We start from the raw sequence: 24,399 nt of genomic DNA, 5'->3' as shown, positions 1-24,399 counted from the left end.
CCCCCCCCCCCCCTTTGTTTTTACAGTGCTGCTACTCGCTGTTTATTATCTCTGCATAGTCACTTTACAAATTACCTCGACTAACCTGTACCCCTGTACACAGCCTCGTTATTGTTATGTACATTTATTGTGTTAACTTTTGATTGTTGGTTAAGGGCTTGTAAGTAAGCATTTCACGTAAGGTCTAGACCTTTTGTATTCGGCGCATGTGACAAATAACATTTGATTTGTTACTGTTATTTTATTGTTGTTTTTCTATTTTCTTATTTCTTTTCATTTTTATTTGTATTTATTTATTGTTTTCATATAGTAAATACTTTCTTAACACTTATGAGGGAAATAAGTATGGCCCACTTGATAACTGCAAACAGACAGTACCAAATGATTTTAGCTGTTTATATACTGAACAAAAATATATTTTTTGTTTATTTATTTTTATTTCACCTTTATTTAACCAGGTAGGCAAGTTGAGAACAAGTTTCATTTACAACTGCGACCTGGCCAAGATAAAGCAAAGCAGTTCGACACATACAATAACACAGAGTTATACATGGAGTAAAACAAACATACAGTCAATAATAAGTAGAAAAATAAGTCTATATACAATGTGAGCAAATGAGGTGAGATAAGGGAGATTTGCAGTGGAAGAATGTGCAAAGTAGAAATATAATATTCGGTGCAAAGGAGCTAAATAAATAAATACAGTAGGGGAAAAGGTAGTTGTTTGGGCTAAATTATAGTGGGCTATGTACAGGTGGCATGAGCTGCTCTGACAGCTGGTGCTTAAAGCTAGTGAGGGAGATAAGTGTTACAAGTTTCAGAGATTTTTGTAGTTCGATCTAGTCAATGGCAGCAGAGAACTGGAAGGAGAGGCGGCCAAAGGAGGAATTGGCTTTGGGGATGACCAGAGAGATATACCTGCTGGAGCGTGTGCTACAGGTGGGTGCTGCTATGGTGACCAGCGAGCTGAGATAAGGGGGGACTTTACCTAGCAGGGTCTTGTAGATGACCTGGAGCCAGTGGGTTTGGCGACGAGTATGAAGCGAGGGCCAGCCAACGAGAGCGTACAGGTCGCAGTGGTGGATAGTATATGGGGCTTTGGTGACAAAATGGATGGCACTGTGATAGACTGCATCCAATTTATTGAGTAGGGTATTGGAGGCTATTTTGTAAATGACATCGCCGAAGTTGAGGATCGGTAGGATGGTCAGATTTACGAGGGTATGTTTGGCAGCATGAGTGAAGGATGCTTTGTTGCGAAATAGGAAGCCAATTCTAGATTTAACTTTGGATTGGAGATGTTTGATGTGAATCTGGAAGGAGAGTTTACAGTCTAACCAGACACCTAGGTATTTGTAGTTGTCCACATATTCTAAATCAGAACCGTCCTGAGTAGTGATGCTGGACGGGCGGGCAGGTGCAGGCATCGATCGGTTGAAGAGCATGCATTTAGTTTTCCTTGTATTTAAGAGCAGTAGGAGGCCACGGAAGGAGAGTTGTATGGCATTGAAGCTCGTCTGGAGGTTAGTTAACACAGTGTCCAAAGAAGGGCCAGAAGTATACAGAATGGTGTTGTCTGCGTAGAGGTGGATCAGAGACTCACCAGCAGCAAGAGCGACATCATTGATGTATACAGAGAAGAGAGTCGGTCCATGAATTGAACCCTGTGGCACCCCCATAGAGACTGCCAGAGGCCCGGACAACAGGCCCTCCGATTTGACACACTGAACTCTATCAGAGAAGTAGTTGGTGAACGAGGTGAGGCAATCATTTGAGAAACCAAGGCTATTGAGTCTGCCGATGAGGATGTGGTGATTGACAGAGTCGAAAGCCTTGGCCAGGTCAATGAATATGGCTGCACGGTATTGTTTCTTATCGATGGCGGTTAAGATATCGTTTAGGACCTTGAGCGTGGCTGAGGTGCACCCATGACCAGCTCTGAAACCAGATTGCATAGCGGAGAAGGTGCGGTGGGATTCGAAATGGTCGGTAATCTGTTTGTTGACTTGGCCTTCGAAGACCTTAGAAAGGCAGGATAGGATAGATATAGGTCTGTAGCAGTTTCGGTCAAGAGTGTCCCCCCCTTTGAAGAGGGGGATGACCGCAGCTGCTTTCCAATCTTTGGGAATCTCAGACGACACGAAAGAGAGGTTGAACAGGCTAGTAATAGGGGTTGCAACAATTTCGGCAGATATTTTAAAAAGAAAGGGTCCAGATTTTCTAGCCCGGCTGATTTGTAGGGGTCCAGATTTTGCAGCTCTTTCAGAACATCAGCTGACTGGATTTGGAAGAAGGAGAAATGGGGAAGGCTTGGGCGAGTTGCTGTGGGGGGTGCAGTGCTGTTGACCGGGGTAGGGGTAGCCATGTGGAAAGCATGGCCAGCCGTAGAAAAATGCTTATTGAAATTCTCAATTATAGTGGATTTATCGGTGGTGACAGAGTTTCCTATCCTCAGTGCATTGGGCAGCTGGGAGGAGGTGGTCTTATTCTCCATGGACTTTACAGTGTCCCAGAACTTTTTTGAGTTTGTGTTGCAGGTTAGCAAATTTCTGCTTGAAAAAGCTAGCCTTGGCTTTTCTAACTGCCTGTGTATATTGGTTTCTAACTTCCCTGAAAAGTTGCATATCACGGGGGCTGTTCGATGCTAATGCAGAACGCCATATGATGTTTTTGTGTTGGTTAAGGGCAGTCAGGTCTGGAGAGAACCAAGGGCTATATCTGTTCCTGGTTCTACATTTCTTGAATGGAGCATGCTTATTTAAGATGGTGAGGAAGGCATTCCAAAAAACAAAAAGGCATCCTCTACTGACGGGATGAGGTCAATATCCTTCCAGGATACCCGGGCCAGGTCGATTAGAAAGGCCTGCTCGCTGAAGTGTTTCAGGGAGCGTTTGAAAGTGATGACTGGAGGTCGTTTGACCGCTGACCCATTACGGATGCAGGCAATGAGGCAGTGATCGCTGAGATCTTGGTTGAAAACAGCACGGGTGTATTTAGAGGGCAAGTTGGTTAGGATGATATCTATGAGGGTGCCCGTGTTTACGGCTTTGGGGTGGTACCTGGTAGGTTCATTGATAATTTGTGTGAGATTGAGGGCATCAAGCTTAGATTGTAGGATGGCTGGGGTGTTAAGCATGTCCCAGTTTAGGTCACCTAGCAGCACAAGCTCTGAAGATAGATGGGAGGCAATCAGTTCACATATGGTGTCCAGAGCACAGCTGGGGGCAGAGGGTGGTCTATAGCAGGCGGCAACGGTGAGAGACTTATTTTTAGAGAGGTGGATTTTTTAAAGTAGAAGTTAAAATTGTTTGGGTACAGACCTGGATAGTAGGATAGAACTCTGCAGGCTATCTCTGCAGTAGATTGCAACACCGCCCCCTTTGGCCGTTCTATCTTGTCTGAAAATGTTGTAGTTAGGGATGGAGATTTCAGAGTTTTTGGTGGTCTTCCTAAACCAGGATTCAGACACGGCTAGGACATCCGGGTTGGCAGAGTTTGCTAAGGCAGTGAATAAAACAAACTTAGGGAGGAGGCTTCTAATGTTAACATGCATGAAACCAAGGCTATTACGGTTACAGAAGTCATCAAAAGAGAGCGCCTGGGGAATAGAAGTGGAGCTAGGCACTGCAGGGCCTGGATTCACCTCTACATCGCCAGAGGAACAGAGGAGGAGTAGGATAAGGGTATGGCTAAAAGCTATGAAAATTGTCCGTCTAGGACGTCCGGAACAGAGAGTAAAAGGAGCAGGTTTCTGGGGCGATAAAATAGCTTCAAGGTATAATGTACAGACAAAGGTATGGTAGGATGTGAATACAGTGGAGGTAAACCTAGGCATTGAGTGATGAGAGATATTGTCTCTAGAAACATCATATAAATCCAACATGTAAATTGTTGGTCCCATGTTTCATGAGCTGAAATAAAATATCCCAGAAATGTTCTCTAAAATTTTGTGCATAAATTTGTTTACATCCCTGTTAGTGAGCATTTCTGATTAAACAGCATGATCAATAGACAGGTGCACCTTGTGCTGGGGACAATAAAAGGCCACTCTAAAAATTGCAGTTTTGTCACACAATACAATGCCAAAAATGTCTCATGTTTTGAGGGAGTGTGCAATTGACATGTTGACTGGAGGTATTTCCACTGAAGCTGTTGCCAAATAATGTAATGTTAATTTCACTAAACATAAGCCGCCTCCAATGTTGTTTTGGAGAATTTGGCGACACAGCCTCACTACCACAGACCACGTGTAACCATGCCAGCCCAGGACCTCTACATCCGGCTTCTTCACATGCGGGATTGTCTGAGACTAGACAGCTGATGAAACTGTGGATTTGCACAAATGAATAATTTTTGCACAAACTGTCAGAAACCGTCTCAGGGAAGCTCATCTGCATTCTCGTCTCTTATATCAATGGCAATTTGAATGCACAGAGATATCGTGACGAGATCCTGAAGCCTTTTGTTGTGCCATTAATCCGCCGCCATCACCTCATGTTTCAGCATGATAATGCATGGCCCCATGTCGCAATGATCTGTACACAATTCCTAGAAGCTGAAAATCCCAGTTCTTCCATCGCCTTCATACTCCATTCCCAACAATATCCAGCAACTTCGCACAGCTATTGTAGAGGAGTGCGACAACATTCCACAATCTCTATGCGAAGGAGATGTGTCGCGCTGCACGAGGCAAATGGAGGTCACACCAGATACTGATTGGTTTTCTGATCCACACCCCCTACCTTTTTTAAGGTATCTGTGACCAACAGATGCATATCTGTATTCCCAGTCATGTGAAATCCATAGATCAGGAACAAATGAATTTAATCAATTGGCTGATTTCCTTATATGAACTGTAACTCCGTGAAATCTTTGAAATTGTTGCATGTTGCGTTGACTATTTTTGTTCAGTGTATGTTGTTCATTGTAGCTATAGCTTACTGACATGACCTCTTTCCTGAGACATGCAGTAACTGTCCCCCTAGAAACATAGAAGCTGAGCTGTTATGCTGTAGTGTTACTGACAGTAGCTTCAGAGGGCTCAGTGCTGGTTGTAACATGGTGTTGAATCTCGGTTGGTGCCTTGGAATGGAAGAGAATGGAACAACATACCTTACTCTGTTTTGTCAGAGTAAGGTATAGGGTAGCTAATAAATCAATGACTAGTGCGACATTACTAGCTGTTCCAGCTGGTGGATAGCCATGGATACATAGGTGGTGTTAAGTAAACCAACAATGTGTATGCCGCCATGTTGTCTATTTCAAATCTTCTCTCATCGATTGAGACGTGTCATTTATCGCAACGCTTGATTTTTGAGTCACGCTCATGACATGCAGCACTTTGGGGTGGGCACCCACCTATCTCGATCAATGAGAGAAGATTTGAAATAGACAAGATGGCGGTGTACACATTTTTAGATTACTTAATGGAGCGAAACATTTATTTTATTTAATAACGGAGCCTTTTCTAAATTCCAACGAACCACCTGCAACTAGCCATGGAAGTTTAGAAGACAGCAGTGGCTTCTAAGTTGTGAATTGAAGAAGTATTGTCAAGTAAAGGTTGGTCGAAAATGTTCTGCTTACCCTTAAAGGGATACTTCGGGATTTTGGCAATGAAACCAGAGTAGGATGAGCTCATGGATACCAATTTTATCTCTGCATCAAGTATGAAGGAAGTTAGAGGTAGTTTCACAAGCCAGTGTTAACTAGCTTTATCGCAATGACTAGAAGTCTGTTATCTACCAGTTACCATAGACTTCCAGTCATTGCGCTAATGCAAATTCCTTCAAAATGCACGCAGAGACATACAAATGGTATCCACAAGTTCATCTGATTGCAAAAATCCTGAATTATCCCTTTAACACTACATTTTTGTAATTTAGCAAACGCTCTTATCCAGACCGACTTACAGTACTGAGACCATACATTTTCATACTTTTCTCATACTGGTCCCCCCTTGTGCTTATGGGAAACGTCTACCTCCGCCATCTTTCGGAGTTCAACTTAAGGGTCTGCTATCACGACCTAAACATTCACAATAAAGGCTGCCCTTTTATAATCTCCATCCACTCAATAGAGGAAAATGAAGTGTTCATAGGTTCCTGGAGCCAGAAGATATGACTTGCGAAGCACTATGAAACTATTTGTTTCATGTCAAACTTTAGCATGCAACAGTTCTTCCAGTGAGTGGTGTCATGTTGCCAAGTTTGAACTATCTTGCTCCCTTATCTTTTTTTGAAATGTTGCCCAAAATTACACTTGTCAGGACACAGCATCCCTCTTGTACAGTAGATTGGGCTAACATAACTTGTGCGTCACACCAGAGAGGAATAGGCGAAGCGAGAAGGATAATTGGGCCCAAAATCTATTTTCTCCAGCAGGTGGCGTTTTTTCTTTGGCACATGACATGGAGTACAGGGAGTGGATTAGCTAAAGAGATTGAAGGGCTGCCCACTTGCTCGGCAAAATCTGCGGAGCTCACCGGACCAGTTAATCAAGATTTCTTCCCGCGGCTACGTTTACGTAGGCTTACACTATGGAGATGTTTGCTTGTCAAGACATTACCATTATTACACAAATCACTTGTTGGTTAAATTACAAAATTAATATTATAACAATGCTATTCTATATAGGCCTATATAACTGTTTAAAAAACAGATTCATTCCCAAAGGTGTTCATGAGCTAGGTCCTTTATTTATAAACTGAATATCAACTGTTGGGGGGACAAGCTCACGCAACTCCACACACAGCTGAGTGGAAAGAAATGTGTTCTAATAGGCCTAGTCACTGCGCAACATTCCTAAACGCAATCTCTGGAAAATATTTTGATGGCAATTATTTAAAAGAACAGCATCCCAGCTTTTCAGTGCTGTATGATTTATTTCCCAACTTTTGCGCAATAGGCAGCGCTTTATAATCTTGAGTGTCTTGCATGACAATAAAAAAGTAACCGCGGGAAGCGCGTCGGCCATTCGAATGCATAAACGGTAGGCCTACATTCACTGTAAAATTCACACAATTACACTGTATTTACGAACACAAAATCACATCATTTTATTAGTGCCCGTGGTAGTTTTTTAGGACATTAAATAAGCAACAAGATCATATTCAGTGTCTGTGAACTAGCTAATTGTGGTAAACAATGCAGAGGAGCAACCCCATGCTCCAGCCATGTAGTCACGATGCTGCATCAGGCTACAGGTGCTAATGCTTTTGCAAAAATAGAACACCTGCCTGATAATATGGAACATGTACAGGCCCTAAAGATATTGCTTTTCATCAATATGGGCCAATTGAGATATCGCGCGTGACTACCATATTTCAGTTACCATGTGTGACCACATATTATCAATTATATTTACTACTCAAAAAATGGCAACTGCCTGCAACACAGGGTATGTTCAATTTTATCTCGTTGCAACACATCAAGCAAATCTCTCACAGCCCCTTGTGTACAGCTATCAAAAGTATGAAGGAACTGTAATCCAAACAGCAGGCCCACCTTCCATCTTCCATTCAAGTGATTTGTGCTGCTGATTTCGGTGATATCTTTCTAACCTTTATTTACCTAGGCATATATTCTATCCTGTTATCATCCAGCAGCAGCATCAGAAGATTTAGAGGACCGCAATGACAAGTCACAAGACAAAACGTTTTACTTGTCTCAGGTGCCCTCTAGTGAGTTTATACATTCAGAGAAACAAATAAAAACGACTTGCTACTGTAGCCTATAACCATACTATATAACCTTCAAAGTCAATGGTAAGTCTGACTGATGATTAGCATTGATGCATGCAAAACAACTGTCTTACAGGTCATGGCAATGATGGGCATGTTTAGAATTGTCCATAGCATCTTCTACAAAATCATGTAAAATATTATAAAATAGATAACATTTTTACAGCATCATTTGTGGAAATGTATGCTGTCAAATAAAATATTGCATCATAATTTTCTTACACACATATATATATATATATATTTATTTTATTCACTTGTATTTTGTCAGACTAGCTAGGTTTCCATCCAATTGCTGACAGAATTGTATGCAAATATTCTAAAATCGGCATATAATCATGCGCATTTTCCCACCAGAGATGTTTCCATCAAATTGACTTGTTGCAGATTAAAGGCTGTGCATGATGACATAGTGCATATAAAAATACATTTTGCTTTTAAATGACCAGGTACCGAATAAAAAATACAAATTAAATGGGCTCCCATCGCTTTTTCAACTCAACTCTTTTTGGGCTAGCGTTGTTGGCTAGAGCGCACTTATAGACTACATGATAATATTTCATATTATTATGGACAAAGAAGCGAGATTATTTTAATTTGTCCAACGGCAGCCAAGCATTGATTATCATGTCACCAGAATAATACCCTCGATATTTACTCCAAAAAGCATCAAACTCAACCTTGCACTTTCATCACCCTGTGAAGTAATCCACAGGCCTAAACTGCATGTTTTCCCGTAAAGTCCTAGTGTGGACCACACAATCACAAATGTTATCGTGTGACTCCCAAGTTTACTACGATATGATCTGATTTGATGGTTATTTTGTAAATATTTGTGCATAAAAGCGTTTCTGCCGATATTTCTCGCATAATTCATTTTACCGACACAAAAATATCCCACCTTGTCTAGCGTATTTTGATTTGTTGACATTTGGAAAATTTACCGGAAAATGTTAATTTCCATCCATCAGCCGGTCATGAAATGTTGTATCCGACATTGAGTCTACTTTACTCCATAAAAAGGTTTGACGGAAACCTGGTTACTGACAGCTCTCGAGAGCCAATACACTTTTGACAAATTTGTTCGATTAACCAATACTTTATTACCATGGGCGTGTCCAGGTGGCCAAACTTTTCCCGGTAATTTTGACTACAGATGGTAAACGGTCTGTACCAATGTTGAGAAGAAAGTGCTCCATACGCATGTAAAGTCAGTATAAGTTGATGAAAAATAAGATTTGGAGTTATATTTGAATTGTAAAGAACGTACGACGCAACGAAATGTGCATTTACGTTCCTAAAAATGTTTATCTCTCGGCTCCCGTTTTTCCCCTGGTGCATTTGCTTGTAATCAAAAGCAAGCACGCTAACTAGCTAAAGTTAGCTAGCTAATGTCGAACCTGTTAACATTCATTCGCTTTTGCTAAAACATACATTGCTAGCTATTGCAATATTTAATATACCTTTGGTGTGAAATGTAACCATCTATTCTAGCAAGTAGCTATTAGTCTCGTACATTTTAGGGAGAAAATATGCAGGCAGGTAACTAGCTTATTCCCAACTGGGGTGTATTCATTATGGAAACAGTAACACGTGTGTACGGTGTCTGTTGCGAAACGTTTTGCAACAAAATCGGCGTAATGATTACAGCTCTTGGCTGAAACCGCTTGCGCAAGCGTCGAGATTGGCATTACGACGTTTGACCTGACATTAACAATAATGGTGTCTGCACCTTGCTGATTGTACTCAACTCAGAGGTATACTCAACTCAGGTGGTTCTCCGTCTGAGTTAGGTACACTCGGCAATATGCTCCCTGTCTTGCCCCGTCAATACATTTATCATAAATGTTTTGATACTAACAAAGTAGCTAGTTCTTTCATTATGACTAAATACAAATGACATGCCATCTGGAGCATTCACATGGTGTAGCAAGTTTACACAATTCCCCTTGCCAATAAGCCTTTGCATTTGCACTACAGGCATTGCATGTGAGAGGAGCTAGCTGGAATGGATCCAAAGAAGCCTTGTTTCCCAGGCCTCCCTGGTACAACCCGCATTCCTTGGCTGCAGCAGCAAGCATGGGGTCGAGGACTGCGGTCAGATGAACCAGCAATAGGACGAGCCAGAGGTCTTATGTTTGCAGCAGATGGGTCTGCTGGCTTAGGACGAGCCAGGGGTTTCACCACCGCTGGTGATACACTGCTTATGCAGTACGGGAGAGGAGTGCCCTTCCCAGTGAGCGATCCCTCCATTGGCTTTGCCAGGGGGATACCCATGCCTACATCAGAAGATGGTGGGATTAGCCGCACTAGAGGGTGGCTTCTCTCGACAGCTGATCCGACCGTAGGTGTGGCAAGAGGGGAACCCCTTCTTGGTTTGGGGCCTCACCCTGGACAAGCCACTCCAGGTCAGCTCGCAACGCAAGACTTGCCTGAAGAGATGCCAAGTCTGCAGGCAGAAGAGGAAGTAGTAGCCAAACAGGTTTGTGTTGTGTTCCTTGGGGTTGTAAAGTCTTTCTCCTAACTTCTACCCAGACCAGGGTTCAAGGGGGTTTGCACTTATAGGTCTAGTCTATTAGTTCCATGCAAGCCCTGCAATCAAGGGCAGATTAAGTATTTTAAATTGTTAAAATACCATTTTAGCCAAGTAATTTTTTTCTCTTATAGTTCTTGTAACGATATTGTAATTGGCAGGTGGACATGCCCACCCAAGGCCAGGGGTCGTCGCTGGTGTCCATGTTCAGAGGCATGGGGATCGATCCCTCAAAGACCTGGGGCAGGGGAGGGCTGCCAGTGGGTGAGTAATCTTGAGTTTATGAAAACTAGGTTTATATTCCAAATGGCACCCCATTCCCTATGGGCCGTGGTCAAAAGTAGTGCACTACATAGGAAATAGGTTGCCATTTGGTACATAGCCCATAGATGAAGGCATACTGGATCAAACTAACTGGGAAGAGTATCACGTGTTCCCCTCCAGCTCAAATGGCATGGGTTAAGAGTAATGGTTGGCCTTTACATTTAATAAATTAGAACATTGGAAAACCATCATATTGATGCACTCTGATTAGGGCTGGGCAATATGGCCTAAAAATCATCCTTTTCCCCCCCTAACATATGGGCGATTCACGATATATCTAGATAAAAAAAAATATATGTTTTCTCTAAATAAGTGTTGTACAATTTAAAGGTAAAATACACTGCATTTCAAACAGTCAGAAATAATCAAATTAATTCAGGGCTTGTGAAGCTATACCTAAGCTAAATACACTATATATACAAAAGTATTTGGACACCCCTTCAAATGAGTGGATTTGGTTATTTCAGCAACACCTGTTGCTGACAGTTGTATAAAATCGAGCACATAGCCATGAAATCTCCATAGAAAAACATTGGCAGTACAATGACCTTACTGAAGAGTTCAGTGACTTTCAATGTGGCACTGTCATAGGATGCCACCTTTCCAACAAGTCAGTTTTTCACAAATTTCTGCACTGCTAGAGCTGCCCCGGTCAACTGTCACATTCTGACTAGACAGGGCGCATGCATCCGCGTGTTGATTTTGTCCATCCACACCAGATGCAAGCAGAAGACGCAGGTTGAAATATCAAAACGAACTCTGAACCAACTATATTAATTTGTCGAAACACAAACATTCATCGCCATTTAGCTAGCTAGCTTGCAGGTGCTAGCTAATTTGTCCTGGGTTATAAACATTGGGTTATTTTACCTGAAATACACAAGGTCCTCTACTCCGACAATTAATCCACAGATAAAAGGATAAACCGAGTTAGTTTCTAGTGATCTCTCCTCCTTCAGTCTTCTTCTTTGGACTTTATATGGCGGTTGACAACCGACTTTCAGGTGCATTAACACCACCGACTGGAGTGTGGACCGCAGTTCATCTTTCAATCACCCACATGGGTGTATGCTCCTAAAAACCAATGAGGAGATGGGAGAGGTGGGACTTGCAGCGCGTCAAGTGTAAAAAAATAGAACCAAGTTCTATTTTAGAGCTTTGCTATGCAGACGCTCGTTGGTGCGCGAGAGCAGTTTGTATGAAATTATTGAATAACATGTATGTGTACATTTATTTTGCAACGCTCACGCATGTAACGCGGGGGGTGAGGTCACTATGTAAGTGCTGTTATTGTGAAGTGGAAAAGTCTAGGCGCAACAACGGCTCAGCTACGAAGTGGTAGGCCACACAAGCTCACAGAACGGGACTGCTAAGTGCTGAAGCATGTAAAAATCGTCTCCTCGGTTGCAACCCACACTACCAACTTCCAAACTGTTTCTCGAAGCAACGTCAGCACTGTTCGTCAGGAGCTTTATGAAATGGGTTTCCATGGCCGTGCAGCCGCACCCAAGCCTAAGATTACCATGCGCAATGCAAAGCTTCGGCTGGAGTGGTGTAAAGCTTGCCGTCATTGGACTCTGGAGCAGTGGAAACGCGTTCTCTGGCGTGATGAATCATGCTTCACCATCTGGCAGTCTGAGGGACTGGGTTTGGCGGATGCCAGGAGAATGCTATCTGCTCGAATGCATAGTGCCAACTGTAAAGTTTGGTATGGCTGTTTCTCATGTTTCGGACTAGGCCCCTTAGTTCCAGTGAAGGGAAATCTTAACGCTACAGCATACAATGAACACCTTTTGGGATGAATTAGAACACTGACTGCGAGTCGGGCCTAATCACCCAACATCAGTGCCCGACCTCACTAATGCTCTTGTGGCTGAATGGAAGCAAGTCCCTGCAGCAATGTTCTAACATCTAGTGGAAAGCCTTCCCTGAAGATTGTAGGCTGTTATAGCAGCGAAGGTGGGACCAACTCTATATTAATGCCCATGATTTTGGAATGAGATGTTCGACGAGCAGGTGCCTACATACATTTTGGTCATGTAGTGTATAAGCCTGCCACAACCATAATCATTTTATCAAAATAATCACTGATCTGTCAAGTTAATGAAAATGCCCTTTTGTTACAAATGTAACTAGAACCATGCATAATGCACATTCACCAATAATGGCTATGTTCTTGTAGCAGGCATTAAGCTATAGAAAAGTAACACAGGTCTCATCAGCAATCTCTCAAGCCCATGTGCTAGTGATTAGCCAGATAATCTTTATTTCAAGTTTAGCCAACTTGGATCTATTTGCTAGATACCAAGGTTGAACAGTTGAATTGTTATGTGCACACTCTTCTCTGTCGCCAACTATTTGCAAAGCATGTTGGCCTGTCCACTTTGTTTAGATGTTGAAATCAAGTGGCGTACCTTATTTCTCAGAATGAGAACGAGTTGCCAAATCCTTATATAATTGTTTTATGCTTATTGCACATTTATAAAACAGACTAGACAGCTACTATAAGTCTTTGGCTAAAATGCTGCTAGCAGTATGTGGTACCCCAGTGCGACAAACTACATTCATTTACCAGAATCAATGTCCATTGATACTCTTGTTTTCATAGTGTCTGCTCTGCGTGCAATTTGAGTAGTTGAGGCACAAAAAAAAGTATTGTCAGAAAAGTTAACTTCGCCTCTATTATAGGAAAATAATGTCTCAATGTGTTTTGGTGTCCATATAACCAATTTCTGTTCGACCAAACCTCAAATGCAAATAGCGAGTTGAAACCGCTTTTCAGAGAGGAAAATGTGATCTCTCAATTTTGGTGGTGTGAGTGGCAGGGGGAGGGGCTTGGTGTGTGTGTAAACCAGAGGAAGAGGTGAAGCAAGAGTGCTAAAATCTGTCCAAAATAAGCCAAATGCGTTTCTATGGGCTTATTTTGGACCTTAGCTTTCGCTTGGCTCCCCGCCTTAAGGACATCCTTTCCCATTGTTAGGGTGGAGACAAGTGCATCTCATCTTTATATACAGATCTCTGGTGTAAATGGGAAGGTGCATGCAGCAAAGGAGACAATTCCAAAAGGATATGAGAACAAGTGGACATAAACACTAATAAAAACGAAAAATAGGAATTTGGAATAATGCTCAAAAACATAAATTCGCATTAATCGCCTTAACTCTGATGCACTAAAGTTGAACCATTTTTGTTACGCAATAAATAGATTTGCCTTATCCAACATAGCCTCTAAGTTCTGAGCACTGTCAAAATGTAGACAGAATCAAATAGTAATTTGAGCTTTAAAATATTTAGGGAGGTCGCTTGATTTCCTTATGCTCCAACTGAGGCCTTGAGGATGAATCCACTGAATCTTCTTGTGTGTTTTTCTCTGGTGTTTGGCGCAGGGAGGGGTGCTTTTGGAGCAGAGCTCCAACCACAGACAGCCCCTGTTGGAGCAGTAGCAGTCGCCGGCCCGGGTGGAGACAGATTCCCTGAGGACATGATGGGCCAAGGTAACAGGTGAGAAGGAGATGATGAGCTCAAACTCTGCGGCTTAACCTGTGGCTAAAGCAGGCCAATTCCTCCATGCTACTAAGGTCTTTAGGGGCCTGGCAGTAATGCTTCTAGAATGCATCATTCATGCTGTGCACATACACAGGTCCCTCTCACATATCCCCATCCTCTTCAGTATATGCCCATCTCATTTCAAATTATTATTGAATTATCCATTGTTATTGTGGAGGTAATCAGACTTTCCACTTTTCGGTGTGACTCATTGTCAAGGTTCGTTCCTGATAATTCAAAGACAGATAATGAAAATTGAGAATTTTTTCTTCAGACAAATAGATGAGCAGTAAGATTGATTCGATAACAGATCTCATTATTTATGGTGAAACGCTTTTTTTTCTTCTATATATTATTTAACACACTTATGGATGGGAATTAAAAAAAAAAAATCAATCAAGAACTTGTAATGCGTCTGTTTCTGTCTGCAGCTTCCTTGGCCGAGGTGTACCATCTCAGATGGTGGGAATGGGACGAGCATCGATGCCCCCCTTGGGTACTGGGAGGGGACCCACTGTGCCCCCTACTCTCCCTCCATCCCCACCCAAAGAGGCTCATATGACTCCAGGTTGCTCTCAAACTAAGGGAGAACTTAAGATGGAGGCCACCTGGTAAGTACCATCAAAGTACCATTATTTGTAAAACCATGTAATGAAACCATCTATTATGAAGTAAATTATGTTGCTTAAAAGGATGTTACTGTTGTTGAAGGCAGTCAAATGATGCAGAAATGTATTTAGGTCAATTATGAATTGTTTTATGAGGACTATAACTATTGTTAGGCCTATTCATTGAAAGGTTATTTCCTCTCCCTTTGCAGTGAAACATTACACAAGACTGGTACCAAAGGAACGCCATTGCCCATAGGCTCAAACCACATCACCATTCACTGCAGGAATGAGGCAGTCTATCAGTACCATGTCACTTTCACGTAAGTACATGTATTAAGAGAAAAGTGTTAGCTGAATTCATATTTAATGCAGCATTCCTGTGTAAAATATCTGCTCTGGGAATATCATTTGGTCTGTTAAAGAGGAGTAACTTATTACATTTTGTCCCACTTTTCAGTCCTAATGTGGAGTCGATGGGTATGCGATTTGGCATGATGAAGGACCATCGCCCCACCACTGGGGAGGTTGTTGCTTTTGACGGCTCAATTCTCTATCTCCCTGTGAAGATGGAAGAGGTATGTTACTTTTCTCTGTCTGGCCTACTGTGTCTGTGACTATAGATGTGCAGATAATTGGCTTATACTTGTAAATACACAAAACGGGAACAGTTGCTTACGCATTTGAGTTATAGTAACTATACTGTTTTAAATGTGTCTTCATGCAACTACACCCAACATTAACGCGCAATACCGATGTGGCACATAGGGTAGCTAAACTCCTGTCTTTAGCTATCTTCTCCTCTGCCCCATGTTGTGATGTTAATCTTTCCTCCATACAGGTGGTTCACCTAAAGAGTGTGAGACGAACTGACAACCAGGAGGTTGACATCAAGGTCCAGATGACTAAGATCCTACCACCCAACTCTGACCTGTGTATCCCCTTCTACAACGTGGTGCTGAGAAGGTAACAGGACCGTCCTTATTCATTAGGGTAAAACTTAGCCATCATTAGGGCACACTGTAGCAAAATATTTTACAATGGAAAACAATGTTTCTTATTGGACAAGTTTGTGTAGTCCCTGCTGTTTTTCTGTTGGCTTCCATTTTGAATCTAATAATAACACACTGGTGCTGCAATATAAACCGCTAATTGCCTACCACTAATTGACATTTTCACTTTAAATTAGGATAAATTGGGGGTGTTTTTCAACAAAAGGCCTGTGGTCTACTTATGAGGGAAGTTCTCTGTGCGCTAAGCTGGCCTTAGTGAAGCCATATTGTCAGTAATGAGCTAATCTATTATCTATTGTGCTTGCTTGATAGCTTCATGCAATAACATGCTTTATTGAGAGGCTTCAGCTGTTTTACACAGAAAACCAGACTTCTTTTAAAACGTTCCATTTCCCCCTAAATCCTAAAGATTTTTCACTGAAGTAGCGAATTATACACTGAACAAGAGTATAAATGCAACGTGAAGCTGATTAAACAGCATGATCATTGCACAGGGGCACATTTTGCTGGAGACAAAAGGCCGCTCTATAATTTGCCGTTTTTATCTCAACTCAGATGCCAGGTTTTGAGGGAGCGTGCAATTGGCATACTGACAGCAGTAATGTCCACCATAGCTGTTGCCAGAGAATTTAATGTTAATTTCTCTACCAGAAGCTGCCTCCAACTTTGTTTTAGAGAATTTGGCAGTACGTCCAACCATCGTTGTGTGGGCGAGCGGTTTGCTGATGCCAACGTTGGGAACAGAGTGCCCCATGGTGGCGGTGGGGTTATGGTATGGGTAGCCATAAGCTACGGACAATGAGCACAATGGCATTTTATCAATGGCAATTTGAATGCACAGAGATACCGTGAAGAGATCTTGAGGCCCATTGTTGTGCCACCATCACCTCATGTTTCAGCATGAGGTGATGTTACACAATTCTTAGAAGCTGAAAATGTCCCAGTTCTTCCATGGTCTGCATACTCACCAGACATGTCACCCGTTGAGCATGTTTGGGATACTCTGGATCGACGTGTACGAGAGCGTGTCACAGCCATTGAAAAGGAGTGGGACAACATTCCACAGGCCACAATCAACAGCCTGATCCACTCTTTGAAAAGGAGTTGTCACGCATTCGTGAGGTCGGACACTGATGTTGGGCGATTAGGCCTGGCTTGCAGTCGGCGTTCATCCCAAAGGTGTTCGAAAGGGTTGAGGTCAGGGCTCTGTGCAGGCCAGTCAAGTTTTCACACTGATCTCGACAACTATTTTTGGATGGACCTCGCTTTGTGCACGGAGACGTTGTCATGCTGAAACAGGAACGGGCCTTTCCCAAACTGTTGCAACAAAGTTGGAAGCACAGAATTGTCTAGAATGTTATTGTATGCTGTAGCGTTAAGATTTCCCTTCACTGGAACTAAGGGGCCTAGCCCGAAACATGAAAAACACCCCCAGACCATTATTCCTCCACCACCGAACTTTACAGTTGGCACTATGCATTCAGGCAGTTAGCGTTCTCCTGTCATCCACCAAACCCAGATTTGTCTGTTGGACTGCCAGATGGTGAAGCGTGATTCATCACACCAGAGAACGCGTTTCCACTGCTCCAGAGTCCAATGACCGCAATCTTTACACCATTCCAGCCAACGCTTGGCATTGCCCATGATGGTCTTAGGCTTGTGTGGGCTGCTCGGCTATGGAAACCTATTTCATGAAGCGTCTGACCAACAGTTCTTGTGCTGACGTTGCTTCCAGAGGCAGTTTGGAACTCTGTAGTGAGTGTTGCATCCGAGGCCAGACATTTTTTTACATGCATCAGCACTCTGCGTTCCCGTTCTGTGAGCTTGTGTGGCCTACTACTTCTCTGCTGAGCTGTTGTTGCTCCTAGATGTTTCCACTTCACAATAAAAGCACTTACAGTTGACCGGGGAAGCTCTAGCAGGGCAGAAATTGGATGAACTGACTTGTTGGAAAGGAGGCATCCTATGACAGTGCCACTTTGAAAGTCACTGAACTCTTCAGCAAGGCCATTCTACTGCCAGTGTTTGTCTATGGAGATTGCATGGCTGTGTGCTCGATTTTATACACCTGTCAGCAACGGGGGTGTCTGAAATAGCCGAATCCACTAATATGAAGGGTGTCCACATCGTTTTGGCCATACAGTGTATCTGTGACCAAAATATGCATATCTGTATTCCCAGTTATGTGAAATCCGTAGATTAGGGCCTAATGAATTTATTTTAATTGATTGATTTCCTTATATGAACTGCAACTCATTAAAATCTTTGCATGTTGCGTTTTATATTTTTGAAAAAACAAAACATAAAATCCCCCCCAAAAAAACGTCTTGCTGGCTTTACCAAATGTTACATTTGTCTGGTGCAACAAGACATTGTTCTCCCCATGTGTGTTGTCAAGGGTAATGAGGATCCTGGGACTGAAGCTTGTGGGGCGGAATCATTACGATCCAAAAAGCGCAGTCGTACTTGGGAAGCATCGGTAAGTAATTAGATTAGATTAGAAATTATACTCCAATTGAAATCTCAATGATCATAGCAGCTGACTCAAGCCCCTTGGTTTCTGTCTTCTGTTATCCTAGGTTGCAGGTGTGGCCAGGTTACTCAACGTGCATAAAGCACACTGATGGAGGCCTGTACCTCCAGGTGGATGTGTCCCACAAAGTGCTGCGAAATGACTCTGTCCTCGACTGCATGTGAGATTATTTCAGTGCACCTTACACCACATAGAAAAATTGTTGCATTACGTAATTTACTAACTTTTGTGATACTCTAAAATATGCATGATAAATCTCTTCTCTTGCCAGCTATTTGTTCACATGGTGTGTATGTCCACATGATGCACTGTCTACAGTACGTGATGAGTTCATAAAAATTTAAACAGGCCATATTCTTACGCTGGTCATAGAGATATTTACAAATAGCATATTCATTGATACACCATGTACAGTTGAAGTCGGAAGTTTACATACACCTTAGCCAAATACATTTGAACTCAGTTTTTCACAATTCCTGACATTTAATCCTAGTAAAAATTCCCTGTTTTAGGTCAGTTAGGATCACCACTTTATTTTAAGAATGTGAAATGTCAGAATAATAGTAGAGAATTATTTAATTCAGCTTTTATTTATTTCATCACATTCCCAGTGGGTCAGAAGTTTACATACACTCAATTTGTATTTGGTAGCATTGCCTTTAAATTGTTTAACTTGGGTCAAATGTTTCGGGTAGCCTTCCACAAGCTTTCCACAATAAGTTGGGTGAAATTTGGCCCATTCGTCCTGACAGAGCTGGTGTAACTGAGTCAGGTTTGTAGGCCTCCTTTCTCGCACACACTTTTTCAGTTCTGTCCACACATTTTCTATAGGATTGAGGTCAGGGCTTTGTGATGGCCCCTCCAATACCTTGACTTTGTTGTCCTTAAGCCATTTTGCCACAACGTATGCTTGGGGTCATTGTCCATTTGGAAGACCCATTTGCGACCAAGCTTTAACTTCCTGACTGATGTCTTGAGATGTTGCTTCAATATATCCACATAATTTTCCTACCTCATGATGCCATCTATTTTGTGAAAAGCACCAGTCCCTCCTGCAGCAAAGCACCCCCATAACATGATGCTGCCACCCCCGTGCTTCACGGTTGGGATGGTGTTCTTCGGCTTGCAAGCATCTCCCTTTTTCCTCCAAACATAACCATGGTCATTATGGCCAAACAATTCTATTTTTGTTTCATCAGCCCAGAGGACATTTCTACAATAAGCACGATCTTTGTCCCCATGTGCAGTTGCAAACCGTAGTCTGGCTTTTTTTATGGCAGTTTTGGAGCAGTGGCTTCTTCCTTGCTGAGCGGCCTTTCAGGTTATGTCGATATAGGACTTGTTTTACTGTGGATATAGATACTTTTATACCTGTTTCCTCCAGCATCTTCAAAAGTTCTTTGCTGTTCTGGGATTGATTTGCGCTTTTCGCACCAAAGTACGTTCATCTCTAGGAGACAGAACGCGTGCCTCTCCTTCCTATGACGGCTGCGTGGTCCCATGGTGTTTATACTTGCATACTATTGTTTGTACAGATGAACGTGGTACCTTCAGGCATTTGGAAATTGCTCCCAAGGATGAACCAGACTTGTGGAGGTCTTAAAAAAAAGAATCTGAGGTCTTGGCTGATTTCTTTTGATTTTCCCATGATGTCAAGCAAAGAGGCACTGAGTTGAAGGTAGGCCTTGAAATACATCCACAGGTACACCTCCAATTGACTCAAAGTATGCTAATTAGCCTATCAGAACCTTCTAAAGCCATGACATAATTTTCTGGAATTTTCCAAGCTGTTTGAAGGCACAGTCAACTTAGTGTATGTAAACTTATGACCCACTTGAATTGTGATACAGTGAATTATAAGTTAAATAATCTGTCTGTAAACAATTGTTGGAAAAATTACTTGTCATGCACAAAGTAGATGTTCTAACCGACTTGCCAAAACTATAGTTTAACAAGAAATTTGTGGAGTGGTTCAAAAACTAGTTTTAATGAATCCAACCTAAGTGTATGTAAACTTCCGACTTCAACTGTATATTTCAACACACATCAACAAGCTTTCACAGAAAGTAAATCTGTCTGCTCATAGAGGTTTGGACACCGTTTTAAAGTGGTTGAGACATATTATCTCAGGGACTTGAGACTGCGGGGGTATGTCTAAGCTAGGGCACTAAAGGGTCACATGCAAGGAACAAATGAGTTTACAATTTAGTCATTTAGCAGATGCTCTTTTTCAGAGCAACTTAGTGCATTCATCTTAAGGTAACTAGGTGAGACAACCACATCATATAGTAAGTACATTTTTCCTCAAAGTAGTTATCAGCAAAGTCAGTGGTAGAATAAAAAGACAAGTGCGAGTGTTATTCCCTTGTTTTTTTTCTTTTGTTGTTTTTTTACGTGGAGGTTATAAATGGAATGACATGCAGAGCATAAATGGGGTGATTTTCAGGCCATATTGGGGTGAGTTGCGGGGCCCTGATTGGTAACCTTTGACCTTTTGACCCCTCTCCCATCCAGGAACGTGATCTACCAGCAAAGCAGGGAGAGCTTCCAGGATGAGTGCACCAAAGAGCTGATCGGCAGCATTGTCATCACCCGATACAACAACCGCACCTACCGCATCGACGACATTGAGTGGGGAAAGTCCCCCAAAGACACCTTCACCATGGCCGACGGCTCCACGACCACTTTCGTCGAGTACTACAGGTAAGGCTGGAGAATTGTGTGCATTTGTTATGCAGAGTTCTTCTAGCGTTAGCGCAATGGCATGCTAGCTGTTCCCATAGACTTCCAGTCATTGAGCCAACAACTATCCATTTAAAAGCGCCTCGGCAGAAATGTGTGTGTATATATAAAGAAAATTACATATTTTTTGCAGCGGTAGCCACTGCTGCTAAATGAATATAAGGGAAAAACTTGTCTGTTTTAACATTTTTCCTATAATCTGAACAGCAAAAACTATGGCATCACCATAAAAGAGATGGACCAACCCATGCTTATCCATCGACCCAAAGAGAGGTCCAAGCCTGGGGGAAAGGTAAAACTATTTCAAAGGATGTTATGAAATGTAGCTTTATCTTGACATAGTTCACTTTTTGTGCTTATTTATTTCATACTCATCGATAAACAGGATCTTGTCTTTCCTCACACACCCAACTACCCTGTAACAAAATACTTGTCTGTATCCTTGTAACAGAATGACACCTTGTGGCTTGAGTCTGTATTCATTACGTCTTTATGTTCTACTATCACACATGCTTTGTAGATAGTCATTTGAGTTTTTATTGAGTTGGAGCCATTTTCTCCATAAAGATACAATATACATTATATTTAATTGTGTGTTTTTGTCTTACAGCAAGTCATAACCGGCGAGATCTTGCTTCTGCCAGAGCTCTCCTTTATGACTGGAATCCCTGACAAAATGAGAAAGGACTTCCGCGCCATGAAGGTAAAGTCATTGTGTCGGCAATGAATTCTCCCTGGGGAGTGTTCTATGACATCCACTGTACATGAAGGCAACACAGTGATTTTGATAACGCAGCATTTGATAGCAATAGTAACCAGCCAATTTTTCTATCAAAGACTTTAGCTGCGCTTGCTTTAGTTTTCCTGGCGCAAAGAAATCAATTGAATAGGGGGGCAAATGCTATTTGTACCCAGACACGTCACATAGTAACTGGGGCGGAGAGTCTAGTACTGTATAGATTCTGAAAGTGCTGGTTTTACCGTCCCAGGACTTGACGATGCACATCAATGTGAGTAGTGAGCAGCACACTCACTCCCTGAAGCAGCTCCTGAAGAACATCAACACCAACCCAGAGGCCCAGACAGAACTGTCACGCTGGGGGCTGGAGATCAGTCAAGACATCCTGGTGGTGAGCATACATTGCACAATCAAACAATACATTTCATTTATCTCAGAAACAAATTAGTTGTGTAGCTAAAGTCACACATAGAAAGACACAATTAACATGTATTTATCTGGTGATGAGTAGGTTGGGGCGGTTTTCAGATTTTCATACCGTTCCTGTACCATACTGGGGTATACGGCAGTGTACAGAATAGGTGCTATTTATTTCCAAATTAGATTTTTTTTAAACAACAGCACAAAAAATATTAAGTCATCAGGGATCTTGATCCAGGAGGGGATTATTTATCTCTGCTGTAACCACGAAGCTTGATCTGGCATGCTAGCTGCTTACCTAGTAAGTTAGCAAACCAAATGCATAGCTGGAGCCCTGAGCTGGAGATAATTTATTTGGCGGTATTTCAAAATACCCCAGTATACGGTATACCGCCCAAGCCTAGTGGTGAGTAGGGTGACCACATATCCCGGATTATACAGGACAGTCCCACATTTTGGCCCTTTGTCCGGCGACCAACAAGCAGGTCCCCACAGCAACTTTCCCAAGCCTCCCCCATTTCTCCTTCACCCAAATCCAGTCAGCTGATTTTCTGAAATAGTTGCGAAATCTGGATTTCTACAAATCAGCTGGGCTAGACAATCTGGACCCTCTCTTTCTAAAATTATCCGCCGCAATTGTTGCAACCCCTATTACTAGCCTGTTCAACCTCTTTCGTATCGTCTAAGATCCCCAAGATTGGAAAACTGCTGCGGTCATCCCCCTCTTCAAAGGGGGAGACACTCTAAACCCAAACTGTTAGACCTCTATCTATCCTACCCTGCCTTTCTAAGGTCTTCGAAAGCCAAGTTAACAAACAGATCACCGACCATTTCGAATCCCACCGTACCTTCTCCGCTATGCAATCTGGTTTTCAAGCTGGTCATAAGTGCACCTCAGCCATGCTCAAGGTCCTAAACGATATCATAACCGCCATCGATAAAATACATTACTGTGCAGTCGTATTCTTCGACCTGGCCAAGGATTTCGACTCTGTCAATCACCACATTCTTATCAGCAGAATCAACAGCCTTGGTTTCTCAAACGACTGCCTCGCCTGGTTCACCAACTACTTCTCAGAGTTCAGTGTGTCAAATCGGAGGGCCTGTTGTCCTGACCTCTGGCAGTCTCTATGGGGGGTGCCACAGGGTTCAATTCTCGGGCCGACTCTTTTCTCTGTATACATCAATAATGTCGCTCTTGCTGCTGGTGATTCTATGATCCACCTCTACACAGACAACACCATTCTGTATACTTCTGGCCCTTCTTTGGACACTGTGTTAACTAACCTCCAGACGAGCTTCAATGCCATACAACTCTCCTTCCGTGGCCTCCAACTGCTCTTAAATGCAAGTAAAACTAAATTCATGCTCTTCAACCGATCGCTACCAGCACCTGCCCGCCCGTACAGCATCACTACTCTGGACGGTTCTGACTTAGAATATGTGGACAATTACAAATACCTAGGTGTTTGGTTAGACTGTAAACTCACATTAAGCATCTCCAATCCAAAATTAAATCCAGAATCGGCTTCCTATTTCGCAACAAAGCATCCTTCACTCATGCTGCCAAACACACCCTCGTAAAACTAATTTACAAAATAGCCTCCAACACTCTGCTCAGCAAATTGGATGCAGTCTATCACGTGCCATCTGTTTTGTCACCAAAGCCCCATATACTACCCAACACTGTGACCTGTATGCTCTCGTTGGCTGGTCCTCACTTCATATTCGTCGCCAAACCCACTGGCTCCAGGTCATCTACAAGTCTCTGCTAGGTAAAGCCCCGCCTTATCTCAGCTCACTGATCACCATAGCAACACCCACCCGTAGCACACGCTCCAGCAGGTATATTTCACTGGTCACCCCCAAAGCCAATTCCTCATTTGGCCACCTTTCCTTCCAGTTCTCTGCTGCCAATGACTGGAACGAATTGCAAAAATCACTGAAGCTGGAGACTCATATCTCCCTCTAACTTTAAGCATCAGCTGTTTTTTTTTGCAACCAATTCAAACACCTTTTTTTTTTTTTTTAAGGGTATATTTGTCCCGTATTTCAGTCAGACATTCCGACCTGCCTCTTGCAGTCATGTTGCGTTTATGAAAACATACACTATATATACAGAAGTGTGTGGACAGCCTTTCAAATTAGTGGATTTGGCTATTTCATTGCTGACAGGTGTATAACAGGTGTATAAAATTGA

At 42.5% G+C, this 24,399-nt stretch overlaps 1 protein-coding gene across 2 annotated transcripts in view; it reads left to right on the top strand.

Moving 5' to 3' along the window:
- Positions 1–8,827: 8,827 nt before the first annotated feature.
- The window catches only part of LOC111973749 (piwi-like RNA-mediated gene silencing 2), a 28,842-nt gene continuing 13,270 nt past the window's right edge, over positions 8,828–24,399 (top strand). The window contains exons 1-14 of one of the 2 annotated variants that reach the window (XM_024001134.2): positions 8,828–8,907; positions 9,722–10,223; positions 10,436–10,538; positions 13,985–14,099; positions 14,576–14,755; positions 14,965–15,075; positions 15,213–15,330; positions 15,594–15,718; positions 18,164–18,244; positions 18,345–18,458; positions 20,813–21,001; positions 21,248–21,332; positions 21,651–21,743; positions 22,030–22,170. In XM_024001134.2, coding sequence (XP_023856902.1) covers positions 9,750–10,223; positions 10,436–10,538; positions 13,985–14,099; positions 14,576–14,755; positions 14,965–15,075; positions 15,213–15,330; positions 15,594–15,718; positions 18,164–18,244; positions 18,345–18,458; positions 20,813–21,001; positions 21,248–21,332; positions 21,651–21,743; positions 22,030–22,170 — 1,929 coding nt within the window. In that variant the 5' untranslated portion in view covers positions 8,828–8,907; positions 9,722–9,749. Of the gene's footprint in view, positions 8,952–9,721; positions 10,224–10,435; positions 10,539–13,984; positions 14,100–14,575; positions 14,756–14,964; positions 15,076–15,212; positions 15,331–15,593; positions 15,719–18,163; positions 18,245–18,344; positions 18,459–20,812; positions 21,002–21,247; positions 21,333–21,650; positions 21,744–22,029; positions 22,171–24,399 lie in introns of both variants that reach the window. The other variant, XM_024001133.2, reaches the window with a different exon arrangement.

This window comes from Salvelinus sp. IW2-2015, linkage group LG15 (assembly GCF_002910315.2).
Source record: "Salvelinus sp. IW2-2015 linkage group LG15, ASM291031v2, whole genome shotgun sequence".
In the NCBI taxonomy this organism is placed as follows: Eukaryota; Metazoa; Chordata; class Actinopteri; order Salmoniformes; family Salmonidae; genus Salvelinus; species Salvelinus sp. IW2-2015.
Note: the sequence above shows the minus strand (reverse complement) of the source record. Positions and strands in the feature narration are given on the sequence as shown.